The sequence below is a fragment of the Pygocentrus nattereri genome, chromosome 27 (genome assembly GCF_015220715.1).
Source record: "Pygocentrus nattereri isolate fPygNat1 chromosome 27, fPygNat1.pri, whole genome shotgun sequence".
NCBI classification, from domain to species: domain Eukaryota; kingdom Metazoa; phylum Chordata; class Actinopteri; order Characiformes; family Serrasalmidae; genus Pygocentrus; species Pygocentrus nattereri.
The window spans coordinates 12,863,397-12,891,108 of NC_051237.1; the positions used below are offsets into that span (position 1 = coordinate 12,863,397).

Genomic DNA, 27,712 nt, shown 5'->3' on the forward strand with positions numbered 1-27,712 from the left:
TTCAGAGGGCTATAAATCCAGGCTGCACTCTGACACGCAAGCACACAGACGCAAATGGTGGGCCGGGTCCTGTGTGATAATGTGAATGAGTGGACGTGCATACAGAGGGGCTTGGCTGGTGCTGGCCCGAGAGGGGCTGCATTGCATTTTATAGCGAGTGGGCCCCAGGGACAGATGCTACAGCTGACACACAAATCGCTCTATGGAGGAAGGCACGTCTGCACATCTGCCATGGCTAAAGTCTGCCCTGATCCCTTGACCAACCCCCAAATCAAGAAGAACAAGGCAAAGAAGACAGCAAATAAAGCAGTACTGACCATACCAGTGGAAAGAAGCTAAACATGTAGCCTGGTTTTACAAATGGAAAGTAACAAAGAGCAGCAACTTTGTTAAGAAAGCTTATAAAGTATCTGTACTAGAGTTTTTCACTCAGTTAAGACTTTTGACTTTCACTCACTACATTATAATACACTTCATTATATTTAACACTCAGATTTGTGACTGTATAATTTACATATTTATGGAAATCATACTGACCTTCCAGCAAGCAATTACGTGCCAAATAACATAAAGAGAGGCAAATTGCTTGATAAAGTTATTTGCAAATTTCTCCATTTCACCCATGATTAGCATTGGCAATGCCTTTTTAGGACGCTACTTTGGTAAAAGTTGAACTTTTAAATGAGTATTTGTACTCAAGTAAGGAATTTGTGTACCTCTGTGTGCCTAGTGTCAAACAAAGCCACCAAAATGTATGAACCAATGAATTAATCCGATTCTAATTTTAACACAATGTCTGTCTAAACTGATCTTCAGCACTAGTGAAGGCTTGCACCATGTGATTTCTCAGAACCCCTCAATCAGTTTTTATAGTTTAATAACTTAGTCTAACGTTTAATAATTTAGTCTTACGTCACCATGCGTTCTCAGATTATTACACTGGTGAGGTTTACAAAGGTTATCATTTGATCCTGTTCCTAACATGACCGTTTTAATCCAGTCTACAGACCAACTGGGATTAATCGCAAACATTATAATCCCAGTACTGAACTCATAAAGATTAGTCACATTGGATCTGGGGACAATGAGTAAACCACCAGAATGTAAACCTGTTTAGCATCAGTCCCCATGAATGTTACTTTTCTATTGTAAAGCCCATTGCTATAGCTTTCTTTTATTTCCCGCACACAGATATGTTCATATTCTCATGCTATAGAAAATACAAGTAAATAAAAATTAAGGGGACAAATAGTCCTTTTTTTGTTCCTTAAACCTTTCAATGCATGGTTCTTTGAAGAACTTATTTTTTATAGTAAGATGTAAAGTGTAAGAACCACCTTTTAAAGTTTAAAGAACCTCCACGTTATGTAAAGGTTATGTAAATGTTCTATAACTTTTTTTAGAACCATGCATTCCAGCTAAGGATTTTAGAGACCTTTATATTTATATAAGAGCAGCAAGAAACAGACAAGAAATGGTCAAAAATTAGGCCACAATGTTTATTCAGTAGTGTTGTTTCAACTTATAGATACAATACTGTCTGCATTTTGTAAGACTAAAAAAAAGTTACCAATACAGTCAGCTGTGCTTACACAACATCGCTCTGGCCGTTCTGATGTACACACACCTCCTTCAACCAAGACAAACACAAGCACATTTCCAAATGGTAGGCACTTTGAAGGTTTAAAACATTTTGTGAATATACATTTATATATATTTCTATATATTTTTTATATATGAATAAACAATTGGACGCGATGGTCAGGTCTTTACTTAAAAAAAATCTAAAGGCTAAAAAAATGTGAAAACTCAAACATGGCCAAGGGAATATGAATATGACACAGCAATGTGAGAATCCTATGAGTCTTTGGGTTTGCTTGTGTTTTTTCCCCAGTACCTTCCTTTGTTCACCTCCAGCTGAGCTAGGTAATGTTTGAGGCCAGGAAAGTCACTCAGAGAAGTTGGCAACAGCTAGGTACAACAAGAAGACAGTAAAGAGCAACTTAGAGGAAGTTAGATGTGAATGTGTGTGGAGTCCATTAGAGACCATGCCTTCATGACCTGTCAGGTTCATGTAGATTCAGATGGGGGGAAAGACAAGAAAAAAAAACAAACTGCTTCTTACTGGCCTTCATATTCAGCACCAGAAGATTAATAAGAGCAATACTCCATACCTAAGATAGCCTATGAGTCCAAAGAGTTACACAGGCTCCACAATTTATTTGGCCTGGGTCACCATTTACAGAAGACGCATGCCTTTCTCAGAAGAAGCATCAGACCTTTTGTCAAAAGGACACTTACATGTCTGATGGCGGCTGAGCCATGCTCAAAAACCAAAGGCATGGTGGCACAAATACGCCAGGGCAGAGGTTTGGACTGTTCAGCTTATGCAAAGCCCAAAGAAAGTATGCTGTGAGTCACTGTAGCCTAAATTTTGAGACAACATTATCTCTTAGACTAAACCTCCAAGCTGACATCAGTCATCCCCCTTATAGGAAGAGACAGGTTTCTGAAATACAAGTGTGTTATTTGCTTCTAACCTCAGACAAGACTTAAAAAAAACTGGAACATAAGTCAAGTATTTTCCATCTGCATGGACTAAATCTAATCTGACCTCAAGATGAATTCACAATGGACCCAAGTGGAAGTTATGATGACAGAAACTGAGACTAGGACCACTGAGACAGTACGGGGTGTCATGAGCAAGAAACAAAGTGGGGGTTGGAAGGATGGGTACCAAATTATTTGAACACTTCTCAGAATCTCCTCCACATGCCTTAAACTGATGAGCACCAAGTACCATATGAGTTTCAGATTAAATTAAATAATAAAACCTCTCCAGCTCTATATGGGAAGAGGTTGCTCTATTTAAGCCGTATCATCTCTCCCCTTAAAGTCCAACACCAACTTAGTATAGAGATGAATAAAGCTTAAGCTCTGCAAAGAAAATTAAATTCCATCGTAAATTGTTCACCAGAGCAAGTTAATGTGAGAGCTAATAACAATAATAATCATATTAATAATAATAATAATAATAAACAACATTGTAACCTTAAGGGAGAACATTTACATTGACAGTTAAATGTTAATCTGACAAAAGAGCTCAATGAAAACTACAGAAAGGCATTTTAAACACCAGAGAAAAAGATAAATTAATGAGATACACCTTTAAGATCAACATTAGACATGCTAAGACAAAATAATGATGAAAATGAAAATAGGATTGATACAGAACAATTATATTCAATTATTTCCACCTTAAATTGTTTTTTTTTTCTTTACAAATACATACTGCTACAGTTAAAAAGTAGTCAGTGACTAAAAACAGCTCCTTTGACAGAAGACAGATGCAAATTCCTCACCTTTACAGATTGTGTTTTTTTTGTCCTTTCAGCCTTCTCAAATAATACACAATAAAAGTTTAAATACACTGAGACTTACTGTAAAATGAGCATTGCTTGGCTTTTCATTAAAAAAAGAAAGAAAGAAAAGGTTTAATTACAATACTCTATGCAAAAGCTTTTCCTTTATGTTATTTATGTTCCTCAGTTGTTGTTTTGCTTTCTTTTAATCTTTATGTGAAGGTGTTTGTCTTCATCGATATGAGACCATCATCATGGTTGGTGAAGCTTGGCTTACGAGACAGGGGGGGATGAGGGAGTCTATGCATAAAACTCCTTGGTGGGAGCCTTCTGATAAGCTGCTCCAGAGGGCTTCCTTTCTCCGAGATCATAGCTGCCTTCATCCTTCTTCCTCATACGGTACACCAAAAGAAGGATGAGGAAGATGGCAAAGAGAAAGCCAATAACTCCGCCTGCAATGACGGCTGAAAGAGAGGAAATAAAGGAGAGGTTAAAGACAGCCCCTTGTGTGCACTCTCACTAACATTAAATCAGTGATTATCATCTGCCATTGGGCTATGTGACTGAGCCCTCGTTTCCCATATAATTCCACAGTTCATAAAAAGCAGGCTGCACTCTTCCTTAGTTAAGCCACACTTAATTGCCTAATTAGATAAAAGACCTCCTCGACAGTGCTAGCGGGCCTCTGAGAAGAGCTAGGCGACAGGATGCAGGAAAAGGTCTGTCAGCCCACACAGTGCAAGCTGCTTCATTCAGCTTCCAGTCTGTTTGGTGCAGGATATTACCCAGACAGAGCAGAGTTAACGTGACTTTAACATTTCCCCTCTAAATGTAAACTTGAGGAAACTGATCAGTTATTGGAGCGAGCTCCATATGTGTTTTTCATCTCTTCTGAAGAGAGAAATAAGCAGGCGTTATGGAGGGGCCTGTTCTGTGAACTCTGACAACTCCCAGTGAGGGCTACAGTTGAAGTTTAAGGAAGTGCATGCAGCCCGTAAAAAAAAAAAAGCAAGAACCCCTTTGGGAAAATCTCAAAATGTTGCTGTAATATTACTTTGAAAATCAATAGTGAAGATCTGGCTTTCTCACACTGAAAGCGATTAGCCTGATCAAATGCATTTCAGTGGAGAAAGGAAGTGAAATGGTTTTACTTTTTTTTTTCCCACACATGCCATGCAGCTTTAATCAAATATGATATCTCATTCAAACTGAAAGATGAGAATTATGAAAAAAATTGAAGCATGGCATTCAGGCCGAATAATACAAGTTATCTACTTATTCTTCGGCAATGTTACCGTACTATTAAGGAAGTGTTATTGGTAAAAATGAGACATCATTAAAAGTCTAACACTTGGCATGGATAAACAAATACAGAGAAAATGGCTCTAATGCAGCCTTACATACCTGCCAAAACCTCTGTCCTCTGGAAGAGATTTTCAGAGCGCACCTCAAAGGGCTCCACAGGGGAGCGTGGGGAGCTGGTGGTGCTGGTCAGAGGATTCCTGCGCAGGTCCTCTGTAACAGGAGCTGGAGGCTAGAAAGAAGGACGAGGAACCCACATTAGAACTGCAAGAGAATGCTTGTAAAACGTCTCTGGGCTTATAACGTCATAAACTGTGTGATCACAGTTCAGATCACACTTCAATAATACTAAGTGTCAAAATATTCTGTGTCATTTAATACAAGATTTCATTACCTAAATAGTCTTAAAGCTGCACTATGTAAGATTTAGAGATATGGAGACAGAGTTAGGCAGAATACTTAAAAAAGTAGTGATGGCTGAATACTGAATATAATGGCCTGAATGTATTCAGTAAAGTACTCCATTCCAATATATAAAAATGATCATATATTGGAATACATTTAGGGTACATTGCAAAAATTCTGCTGTCGCAATTTTTACTTACACTGTTCCTCACTGTTACTAGTTCTTCTGTTAATGTGTTTCATGAAAATTAACTTAATCCACAAAATTCTCAACATTATTTCGTCTCTCATCACTTGATTCAGTCCAATGCTGTTGCCATAATCCTGCTACTGCTGATTTGCTGTCTGAATTACATTCTGTAAGCATGCCGTTACCGGCAGTACATCTTAGTTAGACGACCGTTGCACATTTCCATTCCAGCACCACACATTAATTTCTGGTCTAAGCCACACCCACTTCCAATTTGCTATTTAGGTTTTCTATCCCAATCCCATCCTAATCCTAATAATCTTTAGAATATTAACTCAGCAATACACTAAACATGCATGAACAGTTGAGCAAATTTTACTTCAAACAAATGGAATACTCATTGACTTGAACTAACCTCTGTCCTGACAGGCTTCCTGGGCATTTCCCTTGGGATGTCCCGGGATGTGGAGATCTCTACTCTGGGTGTGAAGTCTTTGGTCGTGTCCTGTGTGGGCTCTGCTTTGGGTGCTATGAAGAGTGTGTTCACTGTAACTACCTCCTCCACTTCCTCTCCAGCACCTGAAAGGAGCACAAACTCTATCAAAGAAAGCACAGCAGGCCAGTGACCCAAATATTTGTAATGTGATTTTCAATTGATTGGTGGATGGCATGGTCTTTTCATTGAAGAACAAAGACTTACCTGAGCCTGATCCAGAGCTGAAGTCATCGTCGTCTTCAGGGTATCCTCCAGAACCCGTGTCCTCCAGGTATAGGTCATCAGAGGTCACAGACTTTGCTGCTGAGACCACTATCTGCAGTGGGAAATGGCAAAAATTTAGTACGGGGTATAAATCTCTGACTTTACATTCTGAATACAAGATGGAATCACGAAGCCAGTCAATTATAGCATTCCATAATCACTGCAATCACCACCTTTAGACGAATTTCTACATCCCACAATAATTTCATGATAGAAAACTACACCTTTGTTTTTAAAATTTCACTGTTTTTCAAAGCTCAAGGATGAATCTATAGAGTTTCCCAAACAGATGCTGGAATATTAAAAAGGCTCAAACACTGAGGAGTAGTTAGACAGACAGACAAAGAGCCAAAGCTGTAAACTGTGCATCTTATTCATGTTTCTTTTTCACATTTTAACATTTCTGTGTTATCAAACAATTTTATTACATTAAACCTACAATATTTTGTGATATATTAAAATCATGACATTGTGTCAATGGCCTAATCAAAACTGGAAAGAGCTATTTCTGTCATACTACATACTGCTCACTGCCTTGGCTTTTCTATGAATTTCTGCTGTGTTGATAACAGGCTCCGTTCTCTCCATGGCGTGCTGCAGTGCAGATTCTGCCTGTGCTGGAGAGGCTTCCTGGTGACACTCGTCACTGGTTTATGGCACATACAGCAGCAGCAGTGCCACATGTTCTCTCTCAAATTAGAGGAGTCACTGCCCCCCTCCTCCATCCCCCTGGCAACGGCTCTCGGAGGAATGACTGTTTGTCTTCCAGTGCTGCAAGTGTTCTATTGAAACGCCAGAAACTGGCTGGAGACTTGACAATACAAGAACATAAACCTGCATAACAACTGCCCTATTCACTAAACTCAACAAAACAATAAAAAAAAGTTCAAAACACCATCCCAAAAGGGAGCGTAACCCTTACAAGTCTAGTGTTATTACGGCCACTTTGCTGTACATTCAATCTATATTACCTAAATGTTTAAATGCTTAAAATAAGGTAGCAAGATTGAAAAAGACACATTTTTGCTCCAAACACACAATCAGCATGTTGTGGTTTTATGACTAAAATAATGTTTGGCACGTAAGTGCAGTGACTTATTTTAATGCTGCTGCCACACCTGTACCAAAATGCCATACAATAATTATCCATAACTTGTGCTAAATAGCCAGTTTAATTCATGCTATTTAAATAGCCTTTTTAAACTCAGAGGTGTAAAATTCAGGTTCAGAAAGTAAAAATCCTTCCCAGGATTTTGTTCCAACAGCCTGGCTTCTCTAGTTAGATCAAACCACCAGCAGAGCTGTCCAGGCAGTTGGAACAAAATCCTGGGAAAGCTTTTTACTCTCTGGACCTGAATTTTACACCTCTGTTTAAATTTAGCTTTCAAACACCTTTAAAAAGAATTTTAAATCCCCGTTTGTCCCATTTACAAGTACATGATGTTATTCATATTGTGACTTTGTGCAACAGTGGTGCTAATGTGTTTCATGTGCTCATTTAACCCAAACAGTGTGAGCTTCAAGTTGAAAAGGTCAATAAAAATCAGTCAATTTGATTATAAAGAAATCATAATTGGCCAAAACCATAATGACCAGTTATTCCCTAGTTTGAATAACTATTTAAATAGTTACAAGACTAGTTACATAATGAATTAAATTTACATTTGATTTGGATTCTGTATCCACATGTTTGAGGCTTAGCATATTCAATCTGTTTCAGTGTCAAAAGGATGGCATAAAAACAAGACTAAAATGTAAAACAAGATAATAAATGTTCATCAACTCAAACCACAATATGTTCTTTTACTTAATACAAACGTGGTATAATACACACTGTCAACAGCATTTAGTTTGTTTCATGGATGTATGAGAAACAATTCTTATGATATTACACCATGCTTTTTGTTAAGACTTCTACGAGGTAAAGAAAAGTGCCAGGTATTTTGTATTCTAATATGTGTGCTCTATATGAATAGTCCATTTGATTTTGTATGCAGTGGTTACACCTATGAGAATCAGCGGTGTGTCTTTGTGTGTAGCGGAATAGCTTCAGTGATTCCATGACGACCTCCATTAAGACCAAGCCTTACTCAGCCTCTGATGTCCATACTGATGCTGCTTTACAAAAAGACTCACAATGCAGCCAATGTTGAATCATCCCTTGTTGTGTGCAAGGTGGCCAAAGTTTATAACACAGATAGTGTGCTTTGTGTTAGCCTGTTTATCCCTTCAGCTGATAAATTCAGAGAGTCGATAAAGTTGAGTGAATGATTTTTTCTGTTTTCTCACCGAGCGAGAGATAAATAGGGAAAGGGAAAAAAAGATACGGTGTGCTAAAAAAAGACGAAAGCATCCGGCTGATAAAGATGTGGGTTTGTAGATTTGTGCATGTTTGCTGGTGAGTTTGTATGTCAGCTAGTCTGTGCGTACGTATGTGTGTGTGTGTGTGTGTGTGTGTGTGTGTGTGTGTGTGTGTGCATTCTAAGACAAGCAACACATTCTGTTGCTAACAAAGGGGCAGGGATGTGGTGGAGACCTGGTGAAAATAGAAGATGATAACAGAACAATAACAGGCTCATTCAAAAGCAGAAATGACTTCTTAAAGAATGCCATTCAAGCAAGGACTCTGATCAAAGAGGGAATTTGTTCAAAGCAACTTTATCTTAATTTCTTCCCAGCACTGCCATTCTTTCTCGAAACAATTCAATTGTCAATGCTATGCATTTGAATCAACACAACGAAGCAGATGAGAATTTCCATCCAAATCAACAACAAAGCCCCAGAGATAATTATGTAGGGCACACATAAGCATTGTATTGAGTATCTCCTTAATACAAGGGTTCCCATGCATCTTTGTACCACATTGTCTAATAAATGTGCTTGTTTGCAAGGTTGTGCAGCAAACAGTGTATTACTCCCAATAAACCAAAGGGCATTAACAAAACAAAATGAAAATAGCCTTTTTTTCAGTGGAAGCCAAGGACGCCCATATTTTCCGACTTCAAAGAACCCCTCTCACCACTTCACTGAACTGTAACCTGCAGAAAAAGGTTCACAAATACAGATATGACCACAAAAGCCTATGGCTTGTATTTGTTCCCTTTGACATGGAATCTACTGAAGCTGACAGTCGTATCATATAAGCCTATCTGCTGCTTCCCTTTGATCCTCAGCACTGCGCTCTGTTGTTAGAATGGACATCTGCCACAAAGAAAGTCGCAAACACAACACCCTCCACCCCCATCTTGCATGTGTCCACTCCCACCCACCATCAAACTCCCGAAAAGCCTTGTTAACAAACCCTAACAAATGCTAACATTCACCCAAAGGTCCAACAAAACACAATCTGGATGCCTGATTAAACTCCTGCCAAATCTGGACCACAGACGAGCCAGCAGTCTCTGAAAATATCAATATAGATTTGTTGTGGGTGACTTCCAGCAGGCTCCTGTGTGCCACACCAAGGATAAAAGAGCAAGGATAAGCACAGAACTTGATCAGTGTGAAGTATGGAAGCACTGGAATTTCAGCTGAACTAGTAAAATTGTGAACACAATAGCTGGACTGTTTCTGGATTTTTTATTGTATAAAAAGTATAAAACAATTTTTTCATTGGTAGTGAGAATTTGAAATAGCTGTTGTGCTGTTTTTCTGTTGTCTTGCGTATAATCAGCGCGAGGAACAGGAATTACTCTATAACTCAGACCTGTAAAAGGGAATGGCAGGTCAATAGCAAGTATCTTGGCCATGTGGATCCTTTTCACAGTTGTTCATCAGAGCATCAGAATAACCAGATAACTATGTATTTATCTATTCAGTGCCATATATGTTTTGTAGAGCAAGGACTTGTTAAAAGCATTGATTTTCAGTTTTTTGAAAATCATTATGTTGTCGTTTCATTCAAACTAACCAAAAATTAACTTATTCAAATTACGCTAATGTATTAAACTATAATATACATAAATACATAATCTCTGGTATTATGTGCTGAACTTCACTTTAGATTTCAGCCAAATGGGTCAGTTCTGGTGCATCACTACTGTAGAGTGTAAGAGATGAGGTGGAGAAATCTCAGTGGACATCCTGCAAACATCAGAAAGAGACAGAAACTGGCAACGAATCATCGGTACAGGGGCCTGTATAGTTCTGTGGCCCCTATTAGAATACAGCCACAGGAGTTACTTCCGTCTGCGGTCAAATGAACAGGCAGCTAGTGGGGGGGGGCCGCCTTGTTTCCATAGTGAACCTGGATGAAACACAGAAGTAAAGGAAGAATGAGAAGGAAAGGAGAAGCAACAATGTGACAGGAAAGAAAGAGAGGGAGAGAGAGAGGCAGAAAGAGAGAAAGAAGAGGGAGGAGAGAGAGAACACGCAGGGGAGCGAGAGAGATTACTTTTGCTAAGGACAATCTGTTGCCTGCAGGTTAGTCCGCTAAAAGCCTGTCAAACTGCACATTCATGCCTAGCAACCTTTGAAAGGCAAGAAAGGGGTCCCTCAGTGTGCTGCATGGTTTGCCGTGAGCCATGTTACTGCTGAAGCAGGCAGGCAGAAGAGACAAGGGGGAGGAGTGCAAAAGGGGGGAAGGGTGCTGGGAAAGGCAATACAGCTCAACACACCCATCGCACCCTCACTCACTGACGACAAATTTTTGCAATACTAATTCAACAAGAGCAAGAAGAAAAACATTTTCTTAACAAATGTAAGTGTGTGTGTGTGTGTGTGCGTCTGTGTGTGTGTGTGTGTGTGTGTGTGTGTGTGTGTGTGTGTATGCATATGTGCTGCGTGCACTCTTGAGATACGAGCTGGATCAGGGGCAGAGGCTACTCAAGCAGACATTCCTTATCACTGTATCACCTTTCATGCAGTATCGCTCCATGCCTTTCATGGCATCTTACATGAACTCAAAGAAGAAAGCTTAATCTTCAGAAGAATTATTGTTGTGATTAATTGCATTACTTGTACATTTGACCTGAAGTAGTGTGTTTTGTTAAAGCTTTAAGATAAGTTTATCTAATGTATCTATTACTTTCAGGACTTCAATAACATTATTTTCCATTATTTTCATTGTGTCAATGTAAAGTTTACATGAACCTGAACATGATTTCCATCGAGGAAAGGCAGTTTTCAATTTTCAACATCAACATTAAGTTAAGCGGGGGAGCTGGAGCCTATCCCAGCGGCCACCCTGGACAGGTCGCCAGTCCATCGCAGAGTAGACAGACAGACACATATAGGGGCAACTTAGCATGTCCAATTGGCCTGACTGCATGTCTTTGGACTGTGGAGGAAACTGGAGAACCCGGAGGAAACCCACGCAGATACAGAAAGAACATGCAAACTCCACACAAAGAGGACCCCGGTCACCCGGCAGGGTAATCGAACGAGGCCCTCCTCTCTGTGAGGCGACAGCGATACCCACCGCGCCACCGTGCTGCCCGTGAGAGTAGCAGTGGCTGCATATACCAACCATCCTTGGGTTTGAGAAAGACGATATATAAACTAAACTTACTATTGTTATTACAACTAATGAGTGTATGTATCCCTTGTAGCCTTCTCGCTTTCATATCGCAATGTTACATGTTATTTGAAGGGAAGCTTCACACTTTGCTTTGCTTTTGTTACTTTCCCACAAACACTGTACACCATAGTCTGCTGAACTGCTGATGTTGTCACATCAGTGTATTACAATTGTATGTATTTTGCTCATAAATAATTACATTATTAATTACATAGTATGTTACAAAATTAATTGCATTAACATTGATTTACAACCTGTATCAACAAGTTACAACTAGACATACCCTGATTCCAACTGTTCTTTTCCAATACCAATTCTGATATCTAAACTCTGGGTATTGTCAGATACCATGTATCCAGAGTATTGGCTTGGTGCATCACTAGTTCCAGTCTGCACTTTAGCCTTTTCTGTTTGTTTCAGTGTGAAACAGTGATACAACTGGGACATATAAACCTAATTTTGGCAGGAGCATGCACACTAGTTTCATTTCACAATGAATTATAACAGCCATTTATTTCAACAAATATTGTACATATTGCTTGCATGGACGATTTCTCCCATTCTGCTAGCCTACATTTTGTTCAGTCAGCACACAATTTTAAAGCCCCACTCTGGCTAACATGATAAAAAAAAGTTTTCAGGGGAGAAATGAGACATGCTTCTCCTCTGTGTTAGTCTAAAAATAACAAAGTGCTGAAGCCTGTAAGTTTATCTGTGAAGCCAGTAAAGAGCAGATCTATACTACAATCAATACTGACGCCTTAGCCACCACTACAGAAACCTGCAGGTCCATCAGTCAGCAGTGTGTTTACGAGGTCAGCTTTATCATCTTTGAAGAGAAAAATGGCTGGTAACATCTTTTTTTTGTGGGGACAGGAAAAGAAAGAGTGATAGTGTGTAATGGACAGCAGCCAGCTACTAAAAAAGCCCAGGCGAGTGTCTCTGGCAATATCCATCTTACATAGTTAGTACATTACCTGTAACAAAAATGACAAAAATACAAAAATTAAATGTAGACAATTTACAAATGTCCTCTTATCCCATCCAGGTTTAGTATTGTAGTGAATGAGTAAAGATATTTAGAGGCCAAAGATGGCTCATTTAATTTTGCAGTGGAGCTAATATAGCTAAGAAACAAAGGTTGCATGTACTCCCATCAATTCACACTGCACAAACATTGGTGAGCTGTTAAGCAGGTTTCTGATACTTCTGATACTTCAAAAATGGACAAAACATATCACACATATGCTTTTGATGCTTGCTTCATTAGCCCCGTAGCTCCAAGGCAAAACTAAAGAAGTAAATTTCAGATGGCAAACATGTCTTGGCTGATTGACTATGCTTGGGGGAAGGGGAAAACGGTGTAAATTTGATTTTTTTACGAAAGTGCTCCTTTTAAAAATTGATTCCAACAATGAGAAAAATGGAACAATTGGGGTTCAATCTCCATGCTGTTCCAAGTCTGAGATTTTATTGCCCTGCTGGGGATCATAATCAGGAACTAATTAATAGTCTTTCAGAGAGGCGAGGGAAAGTGGGGAGGCTGGGGGCTCCTCCAGGAAGCGGACACAAATCAAAGTCATGCCTAAAACCGAGTGGTCTGGACTAGGTCCAGCAGTGGGTGGGGGTGCAGGGGGTAGAGGATTTGGAGATGACATCATTCATAAACTAAGACAAGGCTAATCTGCAGTGCAGAAATCATCGGCACAGGAACAGGCTCAGTCAGGCCTTTCCTCTTTCTACTGAGAGGGTTATGAAGCACCACTTTGAAGCTGATCTTGAGTGATCAAAGCATTGCAGAATGATAGTTAACTGCTTAAACGCCTCAGTATTTTGTAGTGCACTTACTGACTTCTTATCCCTTATCTGGAAGGTTAGAATCAAAGGACCAGCATCAAATATCCCGTTCAGACGGATACCGTAGGAGTATGGTGAAGCCTGAAGGTATATATGCAGTGAAAGCTTCTGATTGAGCTTGGCAGGCTTTCCTGCAAGGTGCTGGTCTGTGTGGCCCTAAAGTGCTTCTGAAATCTAGTGAAAGCTCTATGAGCAGGCAGACCCAGCATGTGCATCATCCCAGTAGATAATAACACTCTCAAATCGCAAAACACAGATGAACTGGCACCACATTCCACAGCTTGAGGCCACAGGGAAGGAGAAAGGTAGCCATGAGCAGGACTGGGCATCAACATTTGTTACTTTTAGAGTATCAACTAAAATGTTTCAGAAAAGCATATTCAGTACCAAACTTTGGCCCCTAATTAGTCAATCTTATCAATATCAGTGATCCAATAAGGATGCATTCCTAAAATCCTGGAACTAGGCTCTAGGCTCCTTGGAACCAGCTATAACACAATAATAATTACACCATAAATTACAAACTGTCACAATAGAGGTCTAATGCATGGCTTTATTTCACCATAATGAAGAACATATTTTTACTTAAAATATTAAGATACTGAAGCATCATTCAGGAAAAAGTAGGAAAACAGTTAAAGTATCGGTATCAACATTAGGGATAAGATATTTGAACAGCCTTCAAAATTTAAAGTCACTACTTTCTTGTTTTGCAGAGACTAATGAATCTGTATACACAGTTGAGACTTGCCAGCCACTTGCTGGACCACAAGCTGCATTCCATAAATGACTGAGTAAACAAGCACAGCGAGAAAAAACATATAGAATCAGAAGACTATGTAGCAAGAACCTCAGCCCTGCTACAAAGTAAATATATTGCAGCAGCATGAAATTCAATATATATTACACTGAACATTAAATTCACTAACCTAAATGATAAGATGCAGTAAAATGGGTGGTTAGTTTTTCTAACAAAGCCTCTCTTTTCATTGCTCTAAAATGAAAACCAAAACAGTTATATTATAAAAATGCAAAAATATTTACAAAAATTTCAGCTTCACATCACACAGGCTCAAATGAAGAACCTCAATTTTAGAAGGATATAAGTTTCTCACTCATGCCTACATAAGTTCATATAAAGAGCTACAAAACAAAATGAATAATGCTGTGAGCTACTGAGTCAGTAAAACAGTTTTTTCCTCTGCTGGCACAATATCAGACAATACATACCATCAGTATGACTTCCTGTGTCCAGTATTGCTTCCTGAGTGGAAGACTTTCCATTTCAGGACTTCCAGTCCAAACAGAAATGCACAGTATGCTCAAGGCACACAGCTCTAAACCTTTAACTATCTTAGCTGAACAATCAATAACAATAATTACACTCACAATACAGAGTCAGATTTTGGCATCATGAAGTGGAACACAAGCAGAGGAGTACCTTTAATGCCTGCCTTTGTGTCCTCTGGGACACAGTGTACTCTACAAGTTTTTGACGTAATACCACATGACTGTCCAATCAATGTGATCCATTTACATCAACTGTTACAGGGTCCAGACAGAGGTTTGTTTTGAGTCCAGCAACATGTACAGGGTAATGAGCAAGCTTACTGTTTAGCTGAGCAATTTTAGCTGACATGTCTTTGTGGGTACGACTACCGGCAGAACTAAACATTTAGGCCAAGGGTGACCTGTTTTGGGAATATTTAAAGTGTCAGAGTACCACTTTTTGATTGAATCATGAAATAAATTACAATAGTAAGGCCATTTGGCTGTTCACGAACTTTCAAGTCTGTCTAAAACGTCAGCATTTTCAAAAGAATGATGCAAGATGATGCAATGCTGTACTGCTGATTTGTGTCAGAGACATGGTCATCACTATTTCAACTACAAAGTTGAGGCATTTTCAAAAGAATTTTCAGGGGAAAACCTGCTCATTGAAAACACAGAACAACTGCAAGCTAGTTATATATACTAACAACTGAAGCACGGCATGACCAGCTTGTAAAACAAACGTCTGCTTTATATTTGAATTGGTTTGTGAAGCAGTGCAGGCACGATATCAGTTGTTTATTATTTTTCAGCGGGCAGTTGGGCGAGCTTCTTAAGTTGGCATTCTGCAATCAGGTGCAGATTAAACAAAATGACGGATGAACACTTAATAGGAGTTAGCTTACTCATGCCCACGTTCAATAATGCGTGTGTGTATTGCACAAAATGACATGAAGACTGATTTTGTCGTGAATTGCATTAACTGCACAGCACAGAGTAGACCCATTAGTGCATAGTGATTACGCTATATACTTGACATATTTCATAAGCAGGCATATTCAGCAGCCCTGTTAAAGTCATTGTCACAGAGACCCTCCCAGCACTTAACTGCTAGCACTTTTAAAGATGTTTTTAATTTAACCCAGTGGACTGTTGTGATGGGGCTTTGCTCTCATGTCTCAATGGCTCCCCGTGGCTCCAAAGTGGATCATGGCCGCTCTGCGATTCCTCGACCCAGTTAAACAGCTTTTGACACACAGGAAACCCAAGATTTCTTTGTGAGCTGTGAAACATTATACACTGGGAAACAGGCTTCACCCTCTGAGTCAAGTTTTGAATAAAAATACTTAAAGATTTGTTGCAGAGGGTCTGTCGCTTCCAGTCAGAGCAGAAGCAGGAGGAGCAGATGTAAGAGGCCCTGCCAGGGATAAACCTGGCAAAAATGTATGGATATGATTTCATAAAACTGCTTTCATAAGCCTAAAATACTTTACAAATCCAGTCAAAGCAGGAAACAAGTTCAATATGTATCAGTGACAAAAAAAACAGTATTTTACAGAAAAAAAGATTCAATATTTTTTCCATTAATATTCTTTTAAGTTGAAGTTAAAGAATCAAATGTACACTTTTTCCCTTACTGCACATGTAGTTGATTGGGCAAGATATGGTGCCTGAAGCTTGTTTCTTTAGTTTAAGCTAAGTTACAGGACTAATGCAGCTGCCAAGTAATGAAAACCTATGACTACAGTTAACATTGTGTAAACTACACATCTATATCATCAGAAATTTGTCTCAAGCCATATGAAAGTGTTATAAGTAATCTCACATAGACTTGTTCATGTGTTTTCTGATATATATTATCCATAATAATGGACAAAAACATGGGCAAAATTCTGGTTTCAAGACACCTGCAATTGAACTTTTTATATATACAAGGTAACTTTGTAGGCTGCACCCTCATGGGAACTTTGTGCTGACAGACTTTACTTGGGGTAAGGGAAAAATAATGTAAATTAGATGATAGTGTGAGGAACTTGATTTATAGCTATAGCTTGTCCGCCAGGAGCCTTTATATCACTAGCATCAAGGTATCTTTTTGAAGGAAGGAATTCACATATTTGACGGCTTTGGGTGTGTAAAGTCTTTCATACTCATCCTCTAAAGACAGGCACAGATGAGATATATCAACACAAAAGTCAAATTTTCCTCATATATCAACTCCTCTTAAGTACTGCAAGATTAACTGCATGCATTTACCCTAAATCACTCACAACTGTAAGATATATCACCATAATGCATATCAAATGAAACATAACCACTAACATTTCTAACATCAAAACATTTTATTTCTATGACTCTATAATTTTCTAAAGACTAGCCCTCACTCATTCCATAAATCACACAAAGGCTTCATAGCCTCAGCACAAAAGGAACTATGAGCAGTACTTTTTGTTACCTTGACTGACTGTGACACAAAAGCCAAGCCTTTTGTGCGTTCAGAACCGCACATTATGTAAACTGTGATTTGAGATGTCAGGAGCTGTTTGTGAAGCTTCACTGCTTCAGCTTAAAGGCCAAACTACTTTGGCCCCTATATTTTATTGCTGAAAGAGCTAATATTCCAATGAATAATTTTTACACTATTGAAACACACAAAAATGATTCAATGAGTACAGAGAACCTCTTCACAGCCACATTAAATATGGTGCCAGCCAACAAAAGAGAAATAAACAGTGGCTTGCATTTCTTTCTTATTTAAATTATTGTGAGTTATCTATAAGCATTATTAACTGCTGCTCTCATTTCTTCACAAAGAAGTATGTTTGGCGTATATATGGGCCTAAAAATGCTGCATTATCCAGTAAATCACTACAACTTAGTGTAATCATTCAAACTAATTAGTCACAGATCTTGCAACCTTTGCTGCAGCACTTTCAGGAAATGAGCATTCAGCAATATGCACTCCTTAACAGTGCTAAGCTGATGACCTGTAGTGCAATTAACATAATGAAGCAGAAATTAGCACCTGTCAGGGCTAATTCACAGCCCCAATGACACCCCTTCCCTTTAATATTAACACAGCACAAATCAGATTTCCACTTTAGCTACTGTGCCCCTGGGAGGGGGGTGGATGTAAAACGCACATCTGGCCCTGCTGCCACACACTGCATCATTCCGAGTGTGCTGCATACCAGCCTGATCCTTTCAGGGCTCCACCTCCATCTGAGGTTTCCACTGACACATGCATGTATTTGCCAAGGCAGGAAATGAAATCTCAAGACAACACGCTGGCAAGTACTCTCAGGAGCCTAAAGAACATGCAGTGAACGAGCATTGAGGTGTGTGTTTTAGGAAACAGATGCTCCGGCAGTTAACAAGGTTCTGTTGCGAAAGCCCCTCATGTACTGGGCTCAGAGTCAGATAAAGCGCAACTCAGCCAGACGGCAGTCGCCCCGAACAAAGCTGGACAGGCTGGCTGGCTGGCATGTGGTGCAGGTCGGAGAGGTTCACTACAGCATGCAGTCAATGTTTAAAAGGCATTCCATCCTGAAGAAATGCTCTAGAGGAACTCCTGATTGAACATGCCAGATCTTTTTGGGAGAAGGAGAAAAGCGCTGACTGAAATGTCTTGGCAACCTCCTGGTGGGAGTAGGTGCTTTTCACAGGTTTACAGCAGTTACCTTGCTAGTGGATCAATAATCAACCACTACTGTGAGCACTGATTTATGCATTTTACAGAGTTTAAACTGAACGGCATCCAAGCAAATGCTAACAATGCTTACTGAAAATTAAATGGCGCTAACTGGAAATTAAAATATATAAAGACCCTTATTATTCCCAGCAGACTGATCCATTAGAGTGCAGTGGGAAAGCAGTAGTGAGCACACATAACCTAACATCTACCATGAGAGACCCAAACAAAATTTTCCCCACATGCTCCAGGGACCCCAGCTTTGCTCATGCTGTCCAGTGTATTCAGGGGATGAATGCACTCTTTCAGACCAAAGCGTGTCTGGAATTTCCTCCTTTGCTCTCCAAACACAGGTGGTACATCAGGAAGAAGGGAGGAGCAAGCTCATCCTTGGAGCATATGTAATTACCCTGACCAGCACATGGATAGGCAGGCTGGCTATTTGTCGGTGCAACTATATAGCTACAGAAGGTTCAGCGCAAACAAGGGGATACAGCAGAGTGAAATCAGAGTAATAAACAGAGGAATGGAAATTTGTTTAGTTTCCTAAACCTGACTGACAAAGGCTTAAAAATAAGCTTCATACAAAAGTTACCGGTATTTACTGGTATTACTGAAAACACCCCAGTGTCTGTTTTACACTACAACAAACACGCCTTTATCTATGGATGCAACAACAACAACACTTTTTTCTTCTGATACCTGATCCTTGAGTATTGGCCGATGCTGAGTACTGATACTGTTATTAACTCTAACTTAACTACATTATAAGTCCTGATATTAATACAGTTCCACTTTGAAATGTTTTATTTTGGTAAAAGCTGTGTTCTGCGTGACTAATAAAACATACCAAGCTTGAATGAATAGGATTTACTTGCTGGATGAATATTTCATATCTGTACATGTAAGCATGCAGCAGTTTCTCTTGCTTGGAAAAAACAGTGCAGAATGTTGTTTCACATTCGAATTTCGTAACTCATTTGTCTCGTGTTTATCCCGTTCATTTGCACTTGCGTCTTCAAGTGCAAAAAGCCTACAAAGGCTCTACAAAACCAGTGTGTTGTTCAGTACCATCTACTAGTGTGTGTACACGTCAGAAATTGCTTCACAATATTGGTCATAGGTATTGGTATGTGAGACAAATCACCCATTTCTTGGAATTTAAATGGTTTTTAAGTGTTCTTTACAGATACCACCAATTAATTTCACCAGTAATGTACAATCAGTCTGTTTATATGATGCAATAAGTGTATCAAAAACACCATTAGGTGAAATAAATAGTTGTAGATTATAATGAAATATGAGAGAACACTTTCAAATCAAATGTCTAAGCAAAGTAATTTTTATAAACCACAAAGATGCAGACACAAGTGTCAGTATTAGGAGAGACATATTATGACAGTAACCTGTTGACATCAACATTACCAGAGCACGACTGCATGAAGAGCAGTAGCAGGGCATCCGCAACAGGGATTCAATGCTTCAGTGCTAAATTCCTCCATTATACACTGGCTCTGTCATTGCATCATGTAACTGAAGTTCTCTCACTTACTGCTCTTCATGTCACCCATTTCATATGGTCCATGCTTCCTCCAGTCTGGTCAGATAAAGGTAAGACCTTTGTGCACCACCCCTCCACCCAAGAGACACTAATGTTTAAATTAGCTGTCCTTTCAGAGCTGAATTTATTCCAGATTTCAGCCACCACCAGAGTGGCTGTGGGATGCTTTGTCCAGTCTCAAGACTGGCCTTTTTCCTTCTATGGCAGGAAGCTCTTCTTAGGTGTCAGCTCATTAACCTCTCTGAGGTAGGAGGGGCTGGGCCTTGAAAGAGTTTCAACCGGATGAGGGGCGAAAGACGGCAGACAACAATGCCACAATGTCCTTTTCAGCACATTAAAGGAGAGCTGAGAGATCCTTCTAAAACATGCTCCAGACCCCCAATGTGGTGTGAGAACCACTGAAACAGACAGTCATTACTTTAATGCTGGCATCACAAAGACACCTGACCATTACTGCTGCTGCACATACTATATATGCAACAGATTTATATACATAAACTTTTGCAAAGTTTGTGACAACATAAAATGTCTTGCAATTAATTTACACAGACATCAAAAAATGATGACCTGCCAGAGTTCTACATCGCTTAGTGCACTAAATGGGCTCTTATCTGTGGAGATAAAAGCTTGGGGGCAATTTCACCGCTTCAGTGACTGATCTTCTCGAATCCTCACAGTGCTGCAATTGAATTCCCATCCAACCCTTTCCCTAAGAGGATTTGGCCTCCAGAGAGTCAGAGGGCCATGGCATTTGCAGCAGGGGGAGGGGTGTGGTCACTAGGACAGGAAGGCAAAAAGTGCCAGCTAGAGGAAGAGAGCAAGATGAGAAGATGAAAGAAGTGAAAAACACAAAGAAGATCATATGTCTGGCACTGAAAAAGGTTTTTCTGTAATTGGTTTTAGATTTGGGGACATTGCACTCACTTGTAGAACCAACCATAAAAAAGAACTAGGGATGTGACTAAATTGATATTTTAGAGGCAAGAGATGGGATACACTTTTGTATCACTGGAACAGGTAGGCGAATCAGAAAAACGGTGTAAAGAAGAGTTGCCAGCCGCAGGCCAAAGCACCAGGTGGTGAATTGTGATCCCATTATGTGAGACTAATCCACAACCTGCAGCACTCACAATTACTGTTCTAGGAACAGATATTCCATTTGTGCACCCAAGCTCAAAGCTTCATATTCAACTCTTACTCTGGAAACATAAACGTTTCAATCAATTTTGTTAGTGCACAATCTGTTCCAAAAACAGGCTGGTAACATGCACAAAATTGACTTTTGCAACTGGGTAACCTTTCTACAAACACTACAAGAATCCTGCCCCATAAACTGACTACACAGAGGCACAGAAGCCTGCTCTGCAGACCCAATACACATTCACACAGAGGCACAGTTGCACTGGGGATTAACAGTTTGGGAAGTCACTGAGGGTATAACGGCACATGCAGGGGATTAGTCTGATTCCCTGGGGTTCACCGGGCAAATCAGGACACATGCATAGAAGGTCTAAACCCTGAAGGAGAGGAAGCTACCCTGTACACTGAGTTGACCGTTTTGGAGTGTCACAGCTGGCTAAGAGGACTGCATCCTATAACTGGAACTTGTGACTGATTCTCAGCAATGCTGCTGCCATCTGTATCCAGGCGTCCACAAAAGTCATACTCTCATTAGGATTGAAGGATGTGTTAGTGCCTTTCTCCTGATGATGCACAAGCATCTGATAGGACACGTTTACAGAATTGGGCAGTCAGAATTGTTCTGGAATGAAAAGCAGTTTAAAATGATGCAGTGAATGGTTGCAACAATTAGTTGACATAGGCGACTACATTGTTTCTGAAAATTGTCAATGCAGATTGTTTACTGTCAATGCTTTGTTTATACAGAAAAGCAGCCTATAATGTTCATATGTCTGTTAGTTCCAACAGATTACAATACACTCACTATACAAAGGATGCAATACGACTTCTGTCGTTTTCTGGATCACGAAGAAGTTTTCCCTGTGGAAAAGATTAATATTTCAGTGATTACATACAGTGTAATAAAATGAATATCACACTGAGGTAGAAATAATGAAAGCCTAAAGACTTATGCCATTCACAAGACAATGTTTAAACAATTGATTACACAAGTGCTAAAATTGAGAATACAGGAACGCTGATCATTTGGCATATAAAAATAGCAAATAAATGATAAATATATAAAATAATAATAAATAAAGGAGTAATATAAAGTTATTTTTAATTTATTGTACTAATTGTTTGGAGGCTGTGGTAAATAATCTGATTCGTTACAAATCATAAGCTTCCCTTTTTAACACAACAATATATATTACAAAAAAAACAGGAACATAAACAAAATGACCAGGTCAAAGAACTGCTAGTATTATATATGCATCTACCAGAATATGCGTTTAAGCTTGTGAAGCTTGCTGTTCTATTATTCTGTTTTGGTTGCACTCTTGGCTTAAAATAAAATGCCAAAGTCCATACCCATGTGACTTTTCTTATGATTACTGCAAGGTATATTTAGCTGAGGCTGCTTATAAACATAACAAAACCCTATATCACTCAAAGGCTCTGTGATCTGTCAGGGCAACTTTGAATTCTCAGAACTAAATTTACTAAATCAGTAGAAGGAAATTTCCATCTACTGATCCAGACTGACTGAAAGCATGTAACCATGTACCTACTGAAACCTACTCCAACCTACAATTACTTAATAGCAAATGACGAAACTTAAAATACTGCGCCATAATCAAAAGGTTACAGTTATTGAAATCAGAGTTAAAGCAAAGTGCAATGAATTTGTGAACAGAATATTTAAATGTTATAAATTGTATTCACTGGTCTGACTGAAGTCAATGTCACTATTTCACCCCATAGAAACTTTATCAGTCACAATGCTAAACACAAACGCTTGAAGGGAAAACAGTTTTTTCATTTTCCCACATATTGTTTTTTGTCTTTGGAGTGTATTTAAAGCATAAGGACAGAATTTTAATTCATATTTTATCTTATGTAAATAATTGAACACCAGCAAACAGAAATAGGTCCTGCACCAGAGCTTGTCTGCACTTTAAATCTTTCATGATGAAGAGCGCGTAGGAGGAAGAGGAGTAGGCTCTCCCAGTGGACCCCTGAAGCTGCGCAGTTTATCGGGACAGAAAGCACAGGCTCCGTAGGGACCGTTTCCATGCCAAGGCTCCAAAACTGCCCATTCTGCCCTTCATCATACATGAGATAAAGACTGTTGATAAACTGTGGCACTAAAAACAGCTTTCAAATTGCTGCCAAACCTCACACTGAAGTTGGCCCAGCTCCTTTTCCTTCCTACTGTAATGCTGAAAGAATGTGTGCAGTTATCAAGTCTATCCTTTACCATCCCAGAAACAACACAAGCCTCGTTCAACTCAACCCTGTGTCTTATTGCCTCCATATGCGGTGAGGCACTCTAATCTGACTGGTTCCTGAGATGAAATGCTTGCTGGTTCGTGGGAACATGGGAGACTCTAAATAGCCTACCGATGATGCATAAAGCTCTTTTGTTCATCAAACAAATGCAGAAACTGGATGTGTGACAGACTACGGTCATGGAATGACTTGTGTTTAATTACCATGTTTCAATGACTTTTGCAACACCAAAGAAAAACCACAGGAGTTTTCCAGTCCCTGATGATCTTACCATGTGTTTTGTGCTTGGTACTGTAGATGCCTGTATATACTGCAGGACTATCAAGCATGTGTCCTTCATAAAACCTTTCCACTGGCACTATGCTTCATTTAGATTTCCACAGAGTAAATTAATAAATTAATTTCAACTTATTTCTAGCAGAAGCATATTAATACAAACATGGAGCTTTTTTGTAGTCATTAAATTATGGCATTTGGAACAAAAAAACTGCAATAAAAATAAGCCATACATTTACGAAATTACCATTACAAAAAAGAAAACCCATGAGTTTAGACACATCATAAACACTTGGATGGAACAATTCAGGATTTTAAGGCCCTGTCATCTCCATGACACAGTAAAGGGACAGTATTGTGGATTTTTAGGTATTAAAATTTTATTTTAGTTGTAAACACCAAATTGTAAGAAATTGGGAAAGATTTCTGTACACATCTGTTATTCCTTGGGCCACCGCTGTTTGCAGAAAGCCTGTCACACTTTTGTGTACCTCTTTTTGTGTATGGTGTCCCATCTCTACATGTCAGTGAAGGCATGTGGGGTTTCGTTTTTTTAGTCCAGGTGGCCAAGTGGTAGACCCTATCAGAGTTGTCATGCATGAGGGGGCCTGTGTAGTATCTACACATAGAAGTTATGTTATAAACATGTAAATACATGACACTACACATTTTCTATACATTTATTTTCAAGAAGTGTAATTGTGATTGACTGTAGGAGTTCACCTATAGCCCGTTCATTTAAATACAACAAGTTCATTTATGACTGAATGCTTTATGGTTCACAGTCAAAGAATAGTTTGAATGATTTTTGTTATATTTTTACTGTTTTGCATAGTTCAAAATTTCCTGTATTGTTTTAACATTTCATTATGAAAGGACCAAAAGGAATGGCCCCCAAAAAAATAATTTTACGTTAACTTCCAATGCAGGTTAATAATACTTTTTTCCTCCTGTAATGTTATCATTTTGAAGATACAAAGGTTTGTTCTAACAGCAAACTGGCAAAAAATACAATGTGAACGTTTCCTTAAAAATGAAATGGTTTCATGTTGCACAACCTTTTTTGCATCAACACTAGATACTCTTTGGACTGTCAGCACTCTTCCTTTTCTGTTAAATGTGTATGCTCTTTGATGTAATCAAGGCAAATTGCTATACTGTAAATATTTGCAATGTATTTGGGTAAGGTCAAAAAGGTCAAAAAGCCCAGGTTTTCATGTGGCAGTCTTCTTCTTGGAGTCTTGACAGATACTAGGTCACAAGCAACACACAACAATTTATAAAGCCCAATATTACCACATTCTTCCAAAGCCAAACAGACTGTACTGGTATACCATTAAGCAATGTATCAACTCCACAGAAAGGGCTCATTAAGGTTTTTAAGTGACCTTGCTTGACTTTGTATGGGAACTTCAAATTTGCTTAGTTATTATAGTCTCCATGGGAGACTTTGGCACTTTCCCTCCAATTTGAATCTGAGAGCAAAATGGAAAACACAAACTATCATGTCTGGATGAGACTGCCCTGCTCAGAGACCTGCAATTCCCACTCATAATGACAGGCTGCTTGCAGTCTTAAAAGAACAGTTCTGAAATAACTCTCACTTACATTTGCATTTGGGAAAAAAAAACACATTTGTTCAAACAATCTCCTCTAAAGCTTCTCAAACCTCTGCCCCCTCATTTAAACAGAGAGCACGGCAGAGGCCTGCAGGATGTGAGGGCAGATCAGATCCGAGTATATAGCACACAGATGGGTGTTAACAAAGTGCATTAGTCCAGATTAACTCCCGCTCGCAGAGCTGTCGCATTAATGCGCCTGAGCACGTCAAAACTGCGACAGGGTTGGGGTGCATTTTGACCCTCTGTGATTAAAGATCAACAAAATCTCAGCCTCTGCCCAATCATCTCAGGCTGCTTCCCCCCTTGCTCGACTCAACCCCCTTTTCCGTGAAATGTACCCTCTCCGAGTTTGATTATGTGGTCACAGTTTAAATCCATTGGATATGGTATCTGCCACCAGCGCCCCAGAAATCGATGTTTCAGAACAGCTGGGGGGACGGACTTTCAGTGCTCAAATTCTGCTTCAGAAAAATTAGGTTTTTTGAGGGACTGGATGGCCTCAGAGTAACCTTTAAAACTTCATCTCATGCCTATGTGTGTTTGTTAGCCAGGGAAAGCAAGATGCTATCAGCAAAAAGGAGTTTTCATGCAACCTTTATGCAATAGGGCTATTCATTTCTGAGAATTTTTGCTTTGGGATTAGTGAACAATTTAGAAGTATGTGAAGGAATGCAGTGACCATTAGCTGGAGGACACATGTGCTTAAGGAAACACTACTGCATACCTGCTACTCCTCTAAATCTTAATTATAATTCTAATCATGTATCAAGATCATCAACTTAGATAATGCCTTTTGGCCAATATGACTATGGCCTGCTCTGCCAGCACAGTTAGACCATAAGGCTGGGCAGAATGGAAACACTAGACATTAAAGTGCATTCTTCTGCTCCACAAAGCACAGTGGAGATTTCAATTAGATGTGTTTGACTGAGGATAAAGAGCACCCATAATTATGACTGATAACAGCTGTGCTAAATGTGTCATGACGCTTTCCACAGCAGTTTAAAGTACACAAAGGAAATGCTCACTGACCACATGATGGCATATTCATGAACATGTTCCAACACATAATGGTTGAAAATGCTACAGATACATTTTACTGCACTTCACTGCATTTTCTGTACTGTACATTCCACTTGTCATGCTTGCAAAGATGTGTATTAGCACAGCGATAATGTCAACACAGAAATGAATGAAGAATTGATTTGATGTAGGCACATCAACGCAGTGTCAAATTACATGCAGATTGTAATAAATCACAATTAGTCCTGATTCATGTTCATTTATCTTTGTGAAATCTAGTAATCTGCCACGTTCAGAGTAGTCTGCCAACAACTCAAAATGGCTGAGGAACGTATTCCTGTAATCCACAAATGGTATTTCTACTACAAACAAGTCAGCCAGCAAGCATGTCTCAGTATTCATCGCCACGCAGTAAGCCAAGCTCCTTTACTCCATGAGTACATCAGCATATGGCTTTGCCATTGCCCCCACTGACAAATGAGACAGTGACACTCCGTGCCCTCTCAGTAAAGAGCTCACAGGCTGCCAAAGCCAGCCCCCTCCTGCGTTCTCCACAAGCCTGAAATGCAGAAAGCAGACTGTTTAAAGGATCCCCTTCCCCCCATGCTGGAACCCTGAGCTTAATCACACTGTTCTTCAACTAAAAGCCTCCTAAAGAACTTTCCATGTGCTGTGCTATTAAAATAATAGTTTGACAGAAAAATTTATTTACCCAATTTCCCCCTTCTCTCCAATGCACTCAGTCCGCTAAAATATGTTTGCCTCTATTGCTTTGCTCTGGAGCTACAAAGTTAATGTAGCTAACTGCACAAAAGTATGATATGTAGCTAAAAACAGTATTAGCAGCTTGCAACCTGAATTCCGTCCATATTTTTGTCCATTTTTTTTTAAATAATGAAGTTGATTTCTGAACAACTACATTTGGGGGACTCTATAAGTTTGACTTTTCTGAAAACTTTAATGCATAAGAGAAATCAAAGCAAGAGCAAGTTGAGAGGGGCGTGTATAGTGGATAGTGTTTAGTGAGAGGGCAAAAGTTCTCAACAGACACTTTCAAACTGTCCATAGCAGTAGTTTTGGGGTTTGCTGGCGTATTAACCATTGACTACTGCCACATTCAGCTGCTCTCCCTTCTGCTTGAGCTGTTTGTGAATTCCCACTGGTATGAAAAAACTTTCTCCATGTGGAGAAACTGCTTCCAACTCTCAGAGTAAAAGATAGCCGAAAATATGGCTGCTCAAAAGCAAGCGCACATACGTCCCACAGATGTCTGTGCTCTTGATATAAACAAGCAGTCGGTTAGAGTGTATCTAGACAAATCTCATCACTGTTTCCATTTTTGAGGAAACAGGAGAGAAAGAATAATGCCACTGTTCTCGGGAGTAACCTTAGACAGAGTAATAATAACAAAGTGAAGCAGTTTAGCTCGAGGGAGAGAATCAGTAGGGCTAGAATTGCG

At 39.4% G+C, this 27,712-nt stretch overlaps 1 protein-coding gene across 1 annotated transcript in view; it reads right to left on the reverse strand.

Annotated features, from left to right (window-relative positions):
• Positions 1-1,480: 1,480 nt before the first annotated feature.
• sdc2 (syndecan 2) overlaps positions 1,481-27,712 on the reverse strand; it is a 31,923-nt gene continuing 5,691 nt past the window's right edge. The window contains exons 2-5 of the mRNA XM_017703108.2: positions 5,960-6,071; positions 5,675-5,838; positions 4,767-4,896; positions 1,481-3,826 (exon numbers count right to left, since the gene is read on the reverse strand). Of these exons, the coding sequence (XP_017558597.1) occupies positions 3,663-3,826; positions 4,767-4,896; positions 5,675-5,838; positions 5,960-6,071 (570 nt within the window). The 3' untranslated portion in view covers positions 1,481-3,662. The remainder of the gene's footprint in view (positions 3,827-4,766; positions 4,897-5,674; positions 5,839-5,959; positions 6,072-27,712) is intronic.